Source organism: Octopus bimaculoides, chromosome 25 (assembly GCF_001194135.2).
Source record: "Octopus bimaculoides isolate UCB-OBI-ISO-001 chromosome 25, ASM119413v2, whole genome shotgun sequence".
In the NCBI taxonomy this organism is placed as follows: Eukaryota; Metazoa; Mollusca; class Cephalopoda; order Octopoda; family Octopodidae; genus Octopus; species Octopus bimaculoides.
In genome coordinates, this window is record NC_069005.1 from 33,235,846 (window position 1) to 33,253,697 (window position 17,852).

Genomic DNA, 17,852 nt, shown 5'->3' on the forward strand with positions numbered 1-17,852 from the left:
GACACCATTTCGAGCGTGGCCGTTTTCGTGCGGGTGACACGTAAAAGCACCCACTACACTCTCTGAGTGGTTGGCGTTAGGAAGGGCATCCAGCTGTAGAAACTCTGCCAAATCAGACTGGAGCCTGGTGTTGCCATCCGGTTTCACCAGTCCTCAGTCAAATCGTCCAACCCATGCTAGCATGGAAAGCGGACGTTAAACGATGATGATGATGATGATGATTGATTGCAAATAAATTACCATGCTGCTGAAACATTTGTAGCATGCATTGAACTGTTGTTCACCATTCATCTTCATTTATTACACTCACGCATTTCAGTCTGAAATTTAAATCTGAATTATTTATTTATGTTCTTCCCTCCAGGGAGACAGAGATATCTTAGCTGTTCAGCAATGTAAAACCTGGAATATATCCTGTCACCCCTTCTCTACAATAATAAAAAGACCACCATCTCCCAGAAATAGTCATTGTACATGAGAGGAACTAAAAAGAATGTAGGCTCCATAACATTCTAGCCACTCTTCTCCCTTCTTCACAGACAAATTACAATACATATATTTTTCTCTAGAATTAAAATTAATTATGAAATCAATTAATCAGTTTAATTACAGTTCTTTGTTATTGTACAATATTCTGTTAATCTACAGTAATCTGATATAATAGTTTATTTTATCTCTTAATCTGGCTGTCTGCAGTAATCTATCTGATAATCTGGTTATGTAATCTGTTAATCTACAGTAATCTGATACAATAGTTTATTCAAAAATTTCTTATCTGAGCATCTTCTGAAATTCGTATTCTTTCGGCAGAGGTATTAAAAATCTATCTGTTTGTTTATCTGTTGATATAGTAATCTGTTTATGTGTGGTAATCTGTCTGTTGTTAATAAATTAATGTACAGTAATCCATTTGTTAATCTATAGTAATCTAATATTTCTATGTATAGCAATCTACTTGTTAATATTTATATGCAGTGGTCCATCTGTTTATCTATAGTAATCCATCTGTTTATCTATAGTAATCCATCTGTTTATGTACAGTAATCTCTCTACAGTAATCTGTTATGTTACAGTAGCCTGTCTGTTAATTTGAAAACATTCCACTTAGAGAGCCACCATCAACATCATCATCATCAAAGATCTGGCACTGAACACATCAACATCTCTGGTTGTTTGTTAATTGAAGGTGAGTTCATTAATATCCCTAATTAGTAATTACAGAATGAGTTCTGATGTTTCAGTCGAGGACTAATCTTTTCACCCCTTATAGTTTCATTCCCCCCTCCTCACTCCCCTAACTCCTTGATTTTCATTATATAATCCAAAGGTGGTTCTTTGCCCTTTACTTACGTTCTGAGTTCAAATATCACTGGGATTGACTTTGCCTTTCAACCTTTCTGGGTCAATTAAAATAAGTACCAGTTGCATGCTGGGGTTGATGTAATTGACTTACCCCCTCCTCCAAAATTGCTGGCTTTGTGCCAAAATTTGAAATCATTATTAATAGACAGTAGTAGATTGGAGAATGGTCGGTCAAAGTGCCTTGTGATCCCTTATGTTCTGAGTTCAAAATCTGTTGATGGCAACTTTGCCTGTCATCCCTCTAAAAGCAGTGTGATAAAATAGAATATCTGTGTAAAAATACCAAAGTGGAACTAATGGAATATTCCACCCTTTTCCCATAGCTGCCTGGCCTTGTGTCTGTAGAAGAAACCAATGTTGTTGTTGTTATTAGTAATGTTCTTGTTGTTGTTTATTTGTTTCAGAGTTCATAGTGACCTCTCCGTCCTCCGATTATGCGCACCTGGAGAAATCCCACATGAAATTACAGGTGAGTATTGTGTGCAAGGCTAGACACTGGCTACAGCTTGCTTTAGACAATTCTAGACTTAGACACTACAAGGTGTTGGCTGACTAATCACAGTGTTCATACTTCAGCACCTTACCCCAGCTGTGTCTTGAACACCTGTCTCAGAATTTACCTTCAATATTTGGCACAAACACTGTTTATGTTATTCTCTTTATAAAGAAAATAGAGTTGTACTTAAATTATAAAATGTTGTTGTTGTTGTTGTAGATCAATAAAGATCAAAGTTTATTGGATGTGAATGTATCAATGTGCCATCTTCATTGGCAATGTGATGAAATGAAAGAATGGGAGTCAATTTTGACTCAGATTCTGTCAAGTTCTGAGAAATCTACCAGACGGCCATCGACAGCTCCAAAACTTCCTTCCAGTTCTTCCAAAACATCTTCTCTGTGAGTTTTCAAACTTAATTTTTTTTTGTTTTTTAATGTTGTTGTGGTTGATTATTTTATAACAGTGGGATTGAGGGAGTTGATTGAACAATGGACAAAAATGCCTTGTTGTATTTAGTTATGCCCTTTTTACGTTCTCTGTTCAAGTTCTATCAAAGTCAACTTAGCCTTTCATTCCTCCAGGGTCTATAAAACATAAGCACCAGTTACAAAGTTGACAAATTTTGTGTCCAAAGTCTTTTGAATTCTACATTAAACGTGTTTTCAGTAACACATTTCTAGAATGTTAGTCATTTCTTGCTTGACCATGCTGTGTCCTAGTTTTGGTTTATCTGGACATGTCCACTCCAGTCAAGGCCCCTCCTTCGTGTTTTACAAACTGAATCCCTTCCTGTATGATAGGGATGTCCCAACTAGCCTCTCAATGTCCCCATGCCACTGTATGGAGAATGTGCAGTATGAGTGTTAGGATGGCATCGTCATCTGAAAAAAACCATAACATTTTTAGAATCTAAAAATCTACTTCATCTGACATGGGTATTTGTTGTGTCAAATGATCTTTGAGTCTCTGGCTCACCAGTCCTTAGTCAAATCGTCCAACCCATGCCAGCATGGAAAACAGACGTTAAACGATGATGATGATGATATTCTGATAATATTGTGGGTTTTTTTTTTAATTTTGAGGGTAGCAGAGAATGTAATAAATGTATGTAAATTCATGCTATACTTATAACATTAATAGAAATGGTTATGGAATCTCTGTGAGATTCTGCAGTTACTACCTGCTATTATTATTCCTGCTATAAATATCTTTGTGAACAGCTGTCTTTAAAGTTCTGTCAGTAAATGTCAGTGGAACATTAAGTAAACTAAAACCTGGTTTGAATCAACTTTCATCTTGGCTTATTCACACTTCAATGACACTGCATGATGTTGATGCTTATCTCTGTACAATGATGAAGTGAGACAGCTATAATCAGGAAGTGAAATTTGGTCTCACTTAATCAGGTGCTTCCCTCTATTTCAGCTACACTTTAAGTTCATACCAAGTAATAGACTGTTGTTTAACCCCTTTGTTACCAATCTGTTGAAATACTGTACCTTTGTCTCACCCTTGTAAGCAAAGGAAAATATTTAAAAAATATCAAAACAACCTTGTGTTACATAATGAAATTCTTTTGTTTATTTCAATGATATTCCAGACACCTGCTGCTGTCCAGAACTTTAAACCACAAAGTCAATCTTGAATTATCTAATGTGTTGTGTGGAATTTCAACATATACTTCATCAGGTTTAGTCTTTGGTTTGACTCACCTGAAAGCTACCTGGAACTCCAAGAACTCTAAAGTTGGCATTAAAAGTAAGAATTCAAAATTTTATTTGGTTATTTTTACCCTCCATAGACAGTAAATGCAGCAAATAGAAAATGATTATTTGGAAGTGTTGTGGAGGGTGTGTGTGTGTGTGTTCTGTGTTAAAGTTGTAAAGAAAAGGTCACACATGATGGCAGACATTACCAGAAATAATCATCATTGTCTAACATCCATTTTCCATGCTGGACTGTCTTTTACTGTAAATGTACTTGATCAGGGCTGATGTAAGACTACACAACAACAACAACTACACCATTTTTGTTTTCTTTTCTTCACAGATGTTCCAGAATGTTCTTGGCTTGACCGCTATGATGTTTCAGCTGAGCTGGATGTCCAGTCTGTCTATTGTCAACTGGCCACCGTCAAAGTGTCACATGACAGTTTCAACAACAAGAGACATTATTGGGATAACATTGTCTACTTGGGAATTATTATGATCCGGGTAACCATTTCTTGATTCTTCTGTTAATTAGTCAAAAGAAGACATTTAAGAATAAAGACCAATTGCTGGTTTTGTCATGTTTCTCCTGTACAGCAGCACACCTGGTCCTGCATAAACGCAGCACCTGCATGAATGCATTAACAGAGCACAGGCACAGGTGCTTTTTAAGTGGCACCGGCACCTGAAAGGACAAAGCCCCTGTACGTGTGGAAGACAGGGATTTTAATTAGTTTGACGTCTCTTATCAAGTGCAGCAAATCACCACATCTCCTGGTCACTTGTCGTTTCCTCAGTAGTGAGGCCCAACATCTGAAGATCCTTTCTAATCACTTGGTCCCATGTCTTCCTCGGTTTACACTTGTCTACACAGTTGTCCTCACCCATACGCCTCACATGACCAAACCAACACAGTCTTCTCTCTTGCACACAACGTCTGGTGCCTCTTATACCAAGTTTCCTTCTTAAAATATAAACACACTGTGAATTCTTCGTTAAGAAAAGTGTTGTTAAGCAAAGACATACAACCCGTCTTTAGCTTATCTTAATCTTTCTCATTGAAGACAGGAGTTTGTGGGGGGAAACTACAGTGGAGAAGTCTACCTGTAACAGGGGTGGGTTGATAAGAGTCTGGGGTTTATTTCATGTTTGAAATGATGTCAAATAATATGTGTATGTATATCTATGTATTTGTGTGTGTGTGTGTGTGTGTGTGTTTGCAATGTGGTGTATTTTCTCTGTATGTGTGCAAGTGTCTGATGTGGCATATGTGCTTGTACACGAATGTTTCTGCTTGTGTGTATGTGTGTATGCATGAATGCTGTAGTGCGTATGTGTGTATTCATGGCAACTCCCACGCCTCACTCTACACCTTACCCTTATTAACTTAATATTTTAGGTTTCCAAATTGGGTAAGGAACTGAAGGTGAATGGTATGAAGGATAACATCCAGTTGGAATGGTCAACCACTGCCATGGACACATTGGTTGAATTGGTCAAATATTTACCAAAGTGGAAGAAGAAATCAACACCTTTGGTCCTCACCACCACCACCACAAGTAGTTCTGCTGTAGAAGGAGGAGTGCAGTCATTGACAGAAGAGACAGTTACAAGTGATCACTCAGAACCTGTGGCCCCTACATGGTTCAACTCCTTGTTATATTCCATCAACTACAAAGTGCTCAATCTCAACCTTTTTGCTTGTAACAACCACAAAGGTGAAATTCTTCTCCTCCTCCTCCTCCTCATACAATTTATGTTTGGTGGGTCTTTAATTCACCCTTTTTCTCCCTCATTCACCTACACACTGCAATCTTCAATCCGTTAACTTTCTGTTTCTTCCTCCTGTAACTTTTACTTATACTACTACTACTACTACTACACCACCACCATTGCTACCATCCTAAATTATTCTATCATTATTGCTGGTGCTGCATAAAAAGCATCCTGTACACTGCTAAGGACATGGGTGAAATTTGAACTTAGTCCAATGTGTTTTGTCTGTTGCTATACCAGTCCTGTTATCTGTCCCCTATTCTACAACAAACCCTGTTCTTCTGTCAAATGTTGTGATGACTGACTAAACATTCTAATGTTACAAGCACCTTATCAATCCCTGCCTCAGATACTCTCCTCTCGTTTATCTCCATTTGTATATTAAATTTGAATTAGCAGAAAAGCTGAATGAATTCTTCAATATCAAAGCCTTGCTTCTATTAATGACGTCTTCATTAACCAATAATTATTTTCCTGTCATTCTAGTGTGCCTGCTGTTATGCCTTGATGCTGTGTCTCTTGAATACCGACAACATCAGGCAATTATTCCGGTGGTCAGTTGTAAATTAGTTTACCTTACCATTGCCGACAGTGTAAGTATTTATGGTTCTTTAGAGCTTCAGCCCAGCCCAAGTATTTCAGTTGCTGTTTATACCCAGGACAGCCCCAATCCAGTAAATCTGTGCTCAGACCCGTTTTAGTTGTGATTATCCTGTTTCTTAGACTGTATTAGCTAAAGTATGTCCTTCTGCTTTTTAAGATGATTTGAGAGAGATTTGACTACTATTTCTAGCAATTGAATGACAGCATACAATCTCTCTCTCTAAAATATCAGCTGGTGTTTCTGTGTGATAAACGAAGTACACTACTCCACTGTAGCTTCAACATTGGCATTGAAAACCACTGTTGCTACTATCCTATACTGTTTGAATCTTTCATTGATTTCAGTCTTTGAACCTCAGTGTGGCTCTACCTTTTAAGGTAGAGTCAATTACTTGGACCCCAGAAATATTTTATTGACCTCCTACATATTATTTTGACTCTAGAAAGATGGACAAAATGGATCTGGGTTGGATTTGAACTTGGATCAATGTATTTTATCTGTTGCTATCCCAATTCTGTCGTTTCTCCCCACTATATCTGTAAAGTAATTTGGTCCTAAACAAATAATCTCAACCATTTTAGGGAGCTGCTTACCCTTGATGAGAATCGTCCCTTATTTATAACAAACATCAAGGTTAAACATTGTCCTCCTAATGTGTTTAGGGTTAATTTTAACTGACTCACTCTGTGTCGCAAGTGACAGGAGTGTGTTACTTTGGCAACAGACAATTTCTTTAGTCTTATACTCTTTGCTAATTCTTTGTTTTACCATCTTTGTACAGTTCCTGACTCTGCAGAAATGTGCCGATATTAAAGACTCGGTCATTCAGCTCCATGAAGTCCAAATCAACTATAAACAGGTGGAAAAGGTTGGTAACAGGCTTCACAACAATTCATTACTTTATATCATGTTTTTTGTGTCCACCCTTGTTTTGTAGATTTGCTCATGTTTATATCACAACCAGTGACAGTGCTTGACCTAGTGGTCAGAGTGTTGCACTCATGACCACAAGATCTTGGTTTCAATTCTCTGACTGAGTGATGCATTGTGTTCTTGAGCAAGATACTTTCATTTCACTTTGCTGTGTGATTGTTTTGACATGTGATGTGTGACACATCATTCCCCTGTACAGGCAATGTCGATTTGATGAAAGGAGTTAGCTAATGGACAGCACAAACGTTTGATCACTATAACCCAATCACCTGTGCAGGTTGCTCGACCAGACGCTGCAGAACCCTCATATATTGTCTATAACAGAAGGGTTGACATCATAACCCCACGAAAAATGTTTGCCTGTTTTTTGAGTATGTTGTGCCTGTCACTATATATTTGAGATTGTCCATCTTGTATGTGAGTTTGTGTTGTTGCTGCCAAAGTTACTTCTCGATAACTACTTTAATCCACCTCTGTTACCTTTCAGGGCCTCACTCTCTTAATTCCACATGAAATCCAGTTATTCTGGGAGACATGCGTTCATTGCTGCCTGATACAGTTCTTAGAAGACGTTCAGAACCTCCAGAAGAAGCTGAAAGGTTTGTGGAATATTTTTCCCCCACACAAGATGGGGGGGGGGGAAACTGCCGTCAGCCAAGCATCTCCCTTTTACTTGTTTCAGTCATTGGGCTGCTGCAATGCCAAAGCACCACCATGAAGGGTTCGGTCAAACAAATCACACCCCAGGATTTATTATATTAAGAGTCTGATATTTCCTCTATCAACCTCTTTTGTCCAATTATTTTGTCTTGCCAACCTTCATCCTGAAGCACCAGCTCAAATTTTGGTGTAGGGATGAAAATCTCTCGACCCCCGCCAGTGTGACTATTCTGTTTTGTTGATACTGAAACAATGAAAGACATTTTTTCCTCTTTTTTTTTTTGCATAAAACTGTCTACTTCTATAAATTCTGCTTGTCAGTATTTGCAGGGGGTCTGACTGAGGAAACAGTTTGGGTTTCTAAATCCGTTTTAATCTGCCGTACATACGTGTGTGGTGTGCATGTAATTTCATGCTCATACACACACTACACACAGACATCAAGGTGAAACAAAGAATGAATTAATATCACATAAAATGTAATTGTATTCATCATCTTTCTTTGTTTTTTCAGAATTATCTGCTGCTAGTGGTGCTGCTGCTGTTGTTAGTGAACCAAAAGTCCAAAAGACATCGGTGCTATCAGATGTGAAATCTCAGAATATTTCCGTTAATCTTATTCTACAAGCAAGAACTGTCTTTTCAGCAAATCTTCCCGGCAACCACAAGTGAGTTGTTGGTATTATTGTCAAGGCTTATTCGGGCCCCACCTTGCACTTGATACAAACCTCTTTCTGCTTTCTCCATCTCTCTTTCACACACACACACTAGAGTATGTGTGTGTGTGTGTGTTGCATTTGTCTCTTTCTGTTCCACTCTCTCTCTCTCTCTCTCATTACTCTGTCATTATCGATTACTCTCTCCCTCTTATTACCTTGTCAGTATCAGTTACTCTCTTTATTTCTCTCTCTCTCTCTCTCTCTCTCCTATATCCCAGTATGACAGTCTTCATCGATGGTTTAGTCCTGTCAAAAACTTCCAAAGATGTTCTAACCGAAATTCCTCAACTCGACATCCACTTTGATGATAATCCTATATTTTATATTGAAGTAAGTTCATTTTCTTGTTTTTTCACTCTCCTTTTAAGGTACACGTCACAGATGCCCTGGGGTGCATTGTCAACGATGTTTCTGGGGACTTGGGATTTTGGGTCTTTCAACACCAGATGCCCTTTAACAACTGACCCACCCAGGGTTGATCAAGTCTTAGTTTGTATCTTCGTAATTGGCTGGAATGGCTCTAACATGCATGATGTAGCTGCTTGAATTTCAAAAAAATAGCCTAAAACACAGGCACATACTTACATGCCCCCCCCCCCACACATCCACATATATATTCATCCACAGTGGTGTTCTTCCAGTTTCTGTCTATGAAATCTACAGACAAGGTTTTGGACAGCCAAAGGCTGCCTTGTCCTTAGTGCCACACAGTGGGACTGAACCCAAAACCACATAGCTGTGAAGTGAACTTCTGAACCCTATTGTCATGCATTGGATGTATAGATATCTATATATGTTCATCATATTCTTTTGATTGGGGGTATCCCTATCCTAACTCCTTAATTTTATAATCCCTTTTTTCTTTTGCAGGATCTATTGTTGGAGAGTTTTTCAGAGAGTCCACTCCAAAGAGAGCGAGAAGCTTTCAAAGAAATTTCTCCCTATAACCGGGCTTGGTAAGTAGTCTTGCTTTATTTTGCAGCAGATACTACACACTACACCATATATCATATAAAAATCATCATCATCATCATCATCGTCGTCGTTTAACGACCTCTTTCCATGCTGGCATGGGTTGGACGGTTTGACTGAGGTCTGGCGAGCCAGATGGCTGCATTAGTTAGGGTAAATCTCAGCTGTTCCCTCTTGAAGCACATCTACTTATTCCAATATTACAATCAATATGTATCCATAGTTGGTGCTGTATGTGAGTCAAAAATATATAACATGCAAATCTTTGTGATTCCTATTAGCAAATGAAACACATGTAATGGAGAATAAATAATAGCCAAGGATTTCTATTTTTTTTATTATATATATATATGTGTGTGTAGGGGAATACTTAGTATAAATGTTTGGTTCTTACATAAGTGTTAGCATTGCAGTTAAATGAACTCAGCATTGGGTGTTCTAACTTTATTTGGATGCCTCACTGTAGTGGATCATTGGGAGAACACTTTGTAAGAAATAATAATTTCTTAAAGTATGTGTTAATGGCCATGTACCCAGACTTTGTGGGCACCCTGTAGAACCTGAAACATAAAAATGTCAATTAATAAAAAATATAAATCTTTACAAGTTAGAAAAACCATGTTTTATGGGGTGTCTATTTACTTCTGTCATGTCTGTGTATATATCGTCTTCATCACCATTTAACATCCATTTTCCATGCATACACACACATATCCTACATTTATCTTTTGTTTTTATTTTCAAAGGATTGTCTCTATGAAAAAGTTATCAATAAATTTCCCATACCAATATAATATTGGGGTTTGTTTTGAAGAGGTAAGATACAGCTTTCGTTGTACTACTTTTTTGTGAGTGTTTTTTGTTAATATAGAGCAATTTTTTAATTTTGTTTTTCATCTTTCTGAACTCAATAAATGAGGTACCTGTTATATACTGGGGTTGACGTAACCAACTATACTGTCTTCCCCACTGATACTACTTTTTGCTCGTGTTACAGGTGATTAACATAATGAAGTGGCTGAAGTTAGTTCACAAGATCAAACGGAAAGAGTTCACATCAAGCAGTAGACTACCTCCAGACATCAAAATCAAAATACAGGTAAATTAGAAAACAACATATGTCAGAGTTGCATTTGTTTGGGTAAAGGATTTCATATGAGGAGGCCCTAGCTTGAAACTGAAATAATTACTCCATGAATGGTAGAGTGTTAAGGGCCATTTTGTAACAGTGTTATTGTATCTCCTCTATAGCAAGACCCTTTTGCTTATCCCTCCATCATTCTTTGGCCTTCCAACATCTGACATAAAGCCACCCACCTTCATCACCTTCCCCTCCCACATACTTCCTCTTAATAATGGGAGTTTCTTCCTTGATCTCTTCTCTTCTGTCTTGCAAGTTACATGGCAACCTCACTAGAGCCAGTGGCTTGAAAAAAAAAAGGCACCCAGTAAAATCCTTCGAGTGGTTGGTGTTAGGAAGGGCATCCAGCTGTAGAAATCATACCAAAGATGATTTTGGAGCTCAACGTGGCCTTGCAACTTTCCAGTTCCTGTCAAACTGTCCAACACTTGCTAGCATAGGAAGCAGACGTTAAATGATGGTGAGATGATGATATTGTATAGTATAGAGTATCAAAAAACGTTATCGTATATCTATAAACTGAACATTGGCACAGTGGAGGTGCAGTGAAATAGTATCAGTGGCCAGGTTGTAGATATACAATAAGATATTTCACACATTCTAGTTAGTGCTATCACCATTGTCATCATTTTTTTTACATCCATTTTTCTGTGTCTGCTTTGGTTGGACAGTGCCTCTCCAGTGCAGCATTCCACCGATTGTATTCCTTTGCTATTTCCAGTTTCCTGCTTTCATCACTTCTTCTTTTGCCCTCTTTGGTCTTTCTCTTCCGCTGGTTCCATCCACCTGAATCCCCCCCCCCTTCTCCCCCAACATATGCATTACATGTCCATACCAGCATTACTGTCTCTCTTGCGCACAACAATTAAGGAAGATCAATAAAGAGTTGCTTATTGATCGATTTCTGTATCCACCTGACATTGAAGACTACCTGGAGTACCATCCATGTGTATCAGCCACCCACCCAGGTATTTGACCTCGATATAAATGTACCAAAGCATTGTGTGAATGAATGGATGAATTGAAGTTGTTTAACATTGTTATCTTTCTCTGTTTCTCTCTTCCCCCCATTTCTTTAGGAGTTCTGTGTAACCCTTGGAGACGATCCCTTTGAAGTGACCCTCAACTGTAATTATGAGGTAAGGTCTTTATTTCTTTCATATATCATTGCTTAGTTTGAGGGTTTGTTTGTCAGTTTCTCCTCTGTGACACACAATCTCTCATCTTATTTCATATGCGATGTCCAAACTCCTCCCCCGCCTCCTCCTCCTCTTATGCCTTGTCTCTTGTCTATATTGTAGCTCTTACAAGACGAATGGGTTGAAAGTGAGAAACGACGTTTTGTTCTCGACCAAAAAATCCTGAATATACAGAAAGCTCACGGATTACTACCATGTAAGACCTTTACAACCTATGCTCTACCAACTAAAAAACAACAATAATAAAAATAATAATAATAGTAATAATGGTTTCAAATATTTGGCACAAGGCCAGCAATTTTAGGGTGAGAGGAGTTTGTTGATTATATTGACCCCCACTTTGGCTGGTACTTTCTTTTATTGGCCCTGAAAGGGTAAGTCGATCTTTGTGGAATTTAGGCTCAGAACATAAAGATCTGGAAGAAATGCTGCCAAGTGTTTTATTCAGTATGGTGACAATTCTGCTAGCTCACCACCTTAATAACAACAATAATAATAATCCAATGAAATAAATTTGCCTGAAACTACCAAATACTCTAATAAAGATATAAATGTTGAAGGGTCTTAAAGGCCTTAAGAAACAATGATGATAATAATAATAACAGTAATGTTTCTTTTGCAGGTAACAGGTTTGAAGAGCTTTACACTTCTCTAGCCAAGAAAAGTGCTGAGATTTACATTCAACGTTCCAAACAGCTTTATGCTAAGTCACCAATCAAAGCTAAGTTGTTGAGCTGTCAGATGGAGAATCTTGAAATTGTGGCCCTAGCCGACCTCTCCTATCATGGCAAAGAGGCTGTGGTGGAGCACATGAAACAGGTGGACCCTGACAGGTAACTTTCTATCAGGAGAGATTTTTGTTAGGGGAAAAGGGGCATGGTGAGGTTCGAGATGGGAGTTGGTGTTGACTCTTTTTTTTGTTTCTCTTACCATCATCATCATGGTCATCATCATTGTCATCACCACCATCATCATCATCATCACCACCACTACCTTCATTGTAAATGTTATCATCATTGAAGCTATCATCACTAAGATTGTCATCTTATATGTACAGGATATCTTTTTTTGTTTATGGGGAAAATGTAAAAATAAGAATGAATATTTATTTTCTGAATGCTGCATATTAAGTCTATAAAATCGTGCATTAAGTATATAAAGTGTATATATAAAATGCATTATGTAATCATCATATTCCAATTTCCTTCCCTTTTCAATGAATAGCGCAGATGACCGACTATCTTTCCATACAGACACAACACAGGCTACACTTTCAGGTTTTTTGGATAAAGTTGTCCGAAATAACTCAATAGGTTTACCTTTAATTCTGTGAAATATTCACAAGTCCTGCTAGTCATTATTATTATTATTATTATTATTATTATTATTATTTTAAGGTCCACATTTCCATGGTGGCACTGGCTTGATATGTCTACCACTGGAACCGTTTCATTGTTTGGAAAGTTAAAAGATTGTGTTCCTATGACACAAATATCAACCGCAAAACCAACATAAATACGCACACACACACCCTGCCATCACTGCACTACGTTACCATTTGTACATGTGCGCACACACACACACACACACACACACACAAATGCAGCATAGTTTCCTGTACTTCTGTTCTTTTACGTCCTTTCTTCTGCCCCTTACCCTGCTGCACAAACCCTCACCCATTGATGCGTTGTTTCTTGTTTTGTTTCAGTCCTTATCCCGAGGAAGGTCTGGAGTTCAATACTCTATGGTGCCGAATGGTGACAATGGATGTGACAGACATCCACATCTTCCTGCGAGATTACCCACAGTCAATGTTGGAAGTGAAGGACATGCATGCCTGGGGTAAAATGATTGGGGCTGCACAAGAAGGGATCAAACGATGTAAGTAGCAGCAGCAGCAGTAGTTGTGGTGGTCATGGTGGGAAATGTTCTGGCAGTGTGTGGGTGGTAGTGTGTGTGTGATTGCAGTGATGTATGTGTGATGGTAGTGGTTGTGGTGGCAGTAGTGCATGTATAGATGTGGTAGTTGTGTATGTATTGGTGTATCAATGATCTGATCAATGGAACAGCCTGCTCATGAAATTGACATGCAAGTGGCTGAGTACTACTTAGACATGCATACCCTTAATATTTTAAGAGAGTAGGATGTGATCTGAGGGAGATTTGGCTGCTATTTTTAGCATGTCAGTCGGCTCCTTCATTTACTAATTCGTGGTGGTAGTTGATTTTTGGTTGCTTTAATTAGTGTTAAAGTTTAATTGATTCTGTGCCAGTATATTTCATAAAACCTTTATTTCTTTAATTCAAAATATTTCTGTTTTAGCCAAACGTATGTGTTCTGTTGAAATAAAATCACCATGGGAAGATATGGAAGTTGAACGTAGCCTACCTCCCATTAAGTTTTTCTATGATTTAAGCTGTGGTGAGTATTATTATTATTATTATTATTATTATTATTATTATCATTCTTATATTGTCTTTGCACAGCTTCTAATGCTGGAGATGTACTATGGTGTCAGCTGTTCACAACTAGTGAACTAAAGTAACACCTCTTATTTTCTGAGTACCTTCCGGAGTATTCGAGCAGTTCCAAGCAGTGCTGTTTTCTGCAAGTGCTCCACCCGCATTGCAGCCCCTGTTTGTTCCACATACCTCTCTTGCTTATGGTAAAAGGTATGAAAAACCCCAGATCTGCTCAGTGTCTTCGCCTAGCAGACTTCCAGATGCGTTTCTAGCTCCTTAGCCCTTCTCAATAGATGAAACCAAAGTGAGACAACCCTGAACAGACTCTAAAGTTATGTATATATTTTTAAGACAGTCAGGTGTAATTTGAAAGATATTTAGCTGCTGTTTCTAGTTACTTGACTAACCACATAAAGACTTCATTGTTGAGTCAAGCCAGGTTTTTGATGATATGATTACCTTTCTGAGTAAATTTTAATTATTTCCCTTAAACAATAATTATATTAAAACAAAACAATTATCTTACGCTAATTAAATATAATGATCATTGGTAATAGAAAATGCTAAAGTGACGAAGGGGAATAACTTTTGTCCATTTGGTCACTAATGGCTGCTTGTAAATAATATTGATTCCTATTTTGGACACCAATAATTATTGATGTAATCAATATCCACAACGGAGCATCGATTATTTTTCACTTGTAGAAATCAATATTTTGTACATTGTTACCAATAACTGTGTATCTTTGCTCTTTTTGTCTATGACATTATAGTTTTGTCTTAGAGTTATTGACCTCTTTACCATTTATACAATTATAATTGTCTGCTGGGTCTTACAGAGATTGAGCATTTTACTATATCAACCAAAATATTGTTTTGTCTTATAGACATTCAGGTTTTTACCATTTTTGTTGCGTATTTTTGTTGTAACTCACTGCATTTGTTTCCTTCACTTTTGGAAATAATGAAGACTTTTGTAACATAATTTTGTCGTTATTGAACTGGTGTGGAGCAATGACCTGGCAGAAACGTTAGCATGCTGGGCGAAAGGCTTAGCGCTACCTCATATGACTTTACGTCCTGAGTTCAAATTCTGCCGAGGTCGACTTTGCCTTTCATCCTTTCGAGGTTGATAAATTAAGTACCAGTTGTGTACTGGTGTCGATCTAATCGACTACCCCACTCCCCCAAAATTTCAGGCCTTGTGCCTAGAGTAGAAAAGAATCGTTAGCATACTGGACAAAATGCTTAATGACATTTCATTCATCTTTACTTTCTGAGTTCAAATTCCTCCAAGGTTGGCTTTGCTTTTCAACTTTTTGGGGCTCGATAAAATAAGTATATGTTGCGCACTGGGGCTGATGTAATTGACAAGCCCCTTCCTCCGAAATTTGAAACCATTATTAACCCGGTGTTTGGAATTTAAATTTGCATGTTGTTTTGATGGAAGGTTTTAATCTACATCACTTTTGAACAGAGAGTTTGTGTCACAGAACTAGGGGCTGTCTCTGGTGGATTGCTATCAAAACATACCATGCAGTGAGACTGAACCCAGAACCTTATGGTTGGGAAGCAAGCTTCTTACCAAAACAAATTAGCCTTGGTCAGACCTGGCAATGGATGCACTCTACCGGGTCTAAACATACCCAAGACCTGCCATCTATCACAATAGTGGTTCTACAACTGCACTGGGAGTTGCTGGCCCAAACCAAAAGACCACAGACCATTACACTGTCTGTTTTCTGTTGTAGATATTGATGTGCAACTATCCATACTATTATGCTATTAGTCTTGTCTACAGATATTGAGTTTTTAATCATGCATTCCATTATGATGTCCATCTTGTGTTGTAGATATTGAAGATTTGACCATGGGATATGGTTCTTGCTGGGAACCAACATTTGCTCAAGTGAGTTTGATGATGGAAATGGTGAACAGGCCTTCAGTTGACCCGAGTCGACCTCTGCCGTTTTGGGACAAGTTACGTTTACTGTTTCATGGTCGGCTTACTATGTCTGTACAACAGATGCGTTGGCTCTACCATGCCTCGTTTGACCCCTGTAACATTACAGAATTCATGGACTGGACATGGAGAGACCTAATCCTCGACTGGACAAATGGTAAGCTGATTTTGTTTAGGATGCTTGTTTTATGCACCAATCTTCTTTTGAACCACAATTTAATTACATGGAAAGAAAGAAAAACAGAAAAAGAAAAAAAAAGTGGGGAATGGATTAAGCAGCAGAAAGTGGAGGGGACAATGGCCCACACATCCCAGAACAAATGGTGTACTCAGTTATACCCTATGGTCATGGCTACAATGGCATTACCATGGAGAATAGCCAGTGACCCTTGCTGTAACAGCCTCTCCACCGTGCAAGGTTGTCCTTGGTGACTGCACCACTACCATTTTTACCACTTTGACCATCATTTGACCATCAGTGTTTTTTATATCCTCTTTTCCCTGCTGGCATAGGTTAGACGATTTTTCTGAAGCAGTGTTTTATAGCTGGATGCTCTGCCTGTTGCCAATCCTTTCATTCACCTCTTATCACATATAGAGATGTAATGTTTGCATTCTAAAGTTGGGATACCCATAATAGACTTCACCTCTTTTAATTTTTAGTAATAACAACCATCAGCAATTACTGTTGTTGCTGTTATTTATTTCAAAACGTGTCTCTTCAAATATCGATTGAAGATTTTGGTAATAATCATTATTTTCTGATTCAGGTAAATTTGCCCTGAGGGGAGATTTAGATGTCTATGCACGGACTGCTTCCAAGTACGACGACTGTCGACTCCTACATTTACCAAATCTGAAGTTTTGGTGAGTATCCTGTGTTTCACTTCTTTCCATTGGTGTACATGGAGTCTTTGCCAGCTAGAAATAGCAACTAAATTAACTTTAAACCATGCATTACCTTCTTTAAAAAAGAATATGAATTATTGTTATATTTAAATTTAGATGCTATTCATAGCGGATAAAAAAAAAAATTTAGAAATTTCACCATTGATTCACGAAATGGATTTTTAAATATCTGCCCCAGCTTCTGATCATACCTGTCACCTGAGGTGATGTCATTCCCCGTCTACTCTCCTGCCCTGTAAATTTGATGTTCCAAGTTTCTGTTAAAATAAATTTAATTCCTTGGCTATTATCTGTAAAGTTTCTAACCAAAATCATTTCTTTATACATTCTCTGTCTTTGTCTCTCTCTCTATTTCTTTCTTGTAGTGTCCGACTAGAATGGCTGTGTCTAGGAGACCCAAATGACCACCATTCTGTCGTGCCTTGTGCCCCCGACAAAGTCCCAGACTATTCCATGGAAGTAAGTAAATTCATTCATTCTTTGACTGTATTCTAAAGGAATTTTTTTTGTTTAAATCTCTTAGATATCTTTTACCCTTAACCTTTTCCTAACCATATTTGTATCCTAAAGGGATAAGCACAAATTTTTTACATGTATTGTATCCCTTAACCCTAAGTCTTCTAAGGGCAGCCCTTCTTTTCTGCCCCAGAGTAATGGAGGTAGACTTTCAAACTCTCCAAAACCTTTTCTTGGTTTGAAAAACTAACAAACAAAACAGAATTTATTTTCCACAATGTAATCCTGGAAGAAAATAGTTTTTAAAGCTCTGAAAATGTGCTTACAATAAATATAGATGACAACAACAAAGATGATGATGATGATGAACAGTTTTAAGTCCCTTTTGTGTTTCTCTTCTTTTAGGCACATGACTCTTTCAAAGGATTCCGTTCCCAAAATTTAAATTTGAACATCACACTGGAGACCAAACCCTCTCCTGACAATC

The 17,852-nt window shown here is 37.9% G+C and overlaps 1 protein-coding gene across 1 annotated transcript in view; it reads left to right on the forward strand.

Moving 5' to 3' along the window:
* LOC106869079 (protein hobbit) overlaps nucleotides 1–17,852 on the forward strand; it is a 214,183-nt gene that overhangs the window by 168,026 nt on the left and 28,305 nt on the right. The window contains exons 12-34 of the mRNA XM_052976734.1: nucleotides 1,074–1,186; nucleotides 1,767–1,831; nucleotides 2,078–2,259; nucleotides 3,462–3,619; nucleotides 3,911–4,074; nucleotides 4,970–5,288; nucleotides 5,833–5,939; nucleotides 6,732–6,818; nucleotides 7,371–7,482; nucleotides 8,058–8,211; nucleotides 8,481–8,592; nucleotides 9,133–9,218; nucleotides 9,981–10,050; nucleotides 10,232–10,333; nucleotides 11,455–11,514; nucleotides 11,677–11,770; nucleotides 12,197–12,407; nucleotides 13,283–13,455; nucleotides 13,898–13,996; nucleotides 15,891–16,157; nucleotides 16,771–16,867; nucleotides 17,275–17,368; nucleotides 17,771–17,851. Coding sequence (XP_052832694.1) covers nucleotides 1,074–1,186; nucleotides 1,767–1,831; nucleotides 2,078–2,259; nucleotides 3,462–3,619; nucleotides 3,911–4,074; nucleotides 4,970–5,288; nucleotides 5,833–5,939; nucleotides 6,732–6,818; nucleotides 7,371–7,482; nucleotides 8,058–8,211; nucleotides 8,481–8,592; nucleotides 9,133–9,218; nucleotides 9,981–10,050; nucleotides 10,232–10,333; nucleotides 11,455–11,514; nucleotides 11,677–11,770; nucleotides 12,197–12,407; nucleotides 13,283–13,455; nucleotides 13,898–13,996; nucleotides 15,891–16,157; nucleotides 16,771–16,867; nucleotides 17,275–17,368; nucleotides 17,771–17,851 — 3,007 coding nt within the window. The remainder of the gene's footprint in view (nucleotides 1–1,073; nucleotides 1,187–1,766; nucleotides 1,832–2,077; nucleotides 2,260–3,461; nucleotides 3,620–3,910; nucleotides 4,075–4,969; nucleotides 5,289–5,832; nucleotides 5,940–6,731; nucleotides 6,819–7,370; nucleotides 7,483–8,057; nucleotides 8,212–8,480; nucleotides 8,593–9,132; nucleotides 9,219–9,980; nucleotides 10,051–10,231; nucleotides 10,334–11,454; nucleotides 11,515–11,676; nucleotides 11,771–12,196; nucleotides 12,408–13,282; nucleotides 13,456–13,897; nucleotides 13,997–15,890; nucleotides 16,158–16,770; nucleotides 16,868–17,274; nucleotides 17,369–17,770; nucleotide 17,852) is intronic.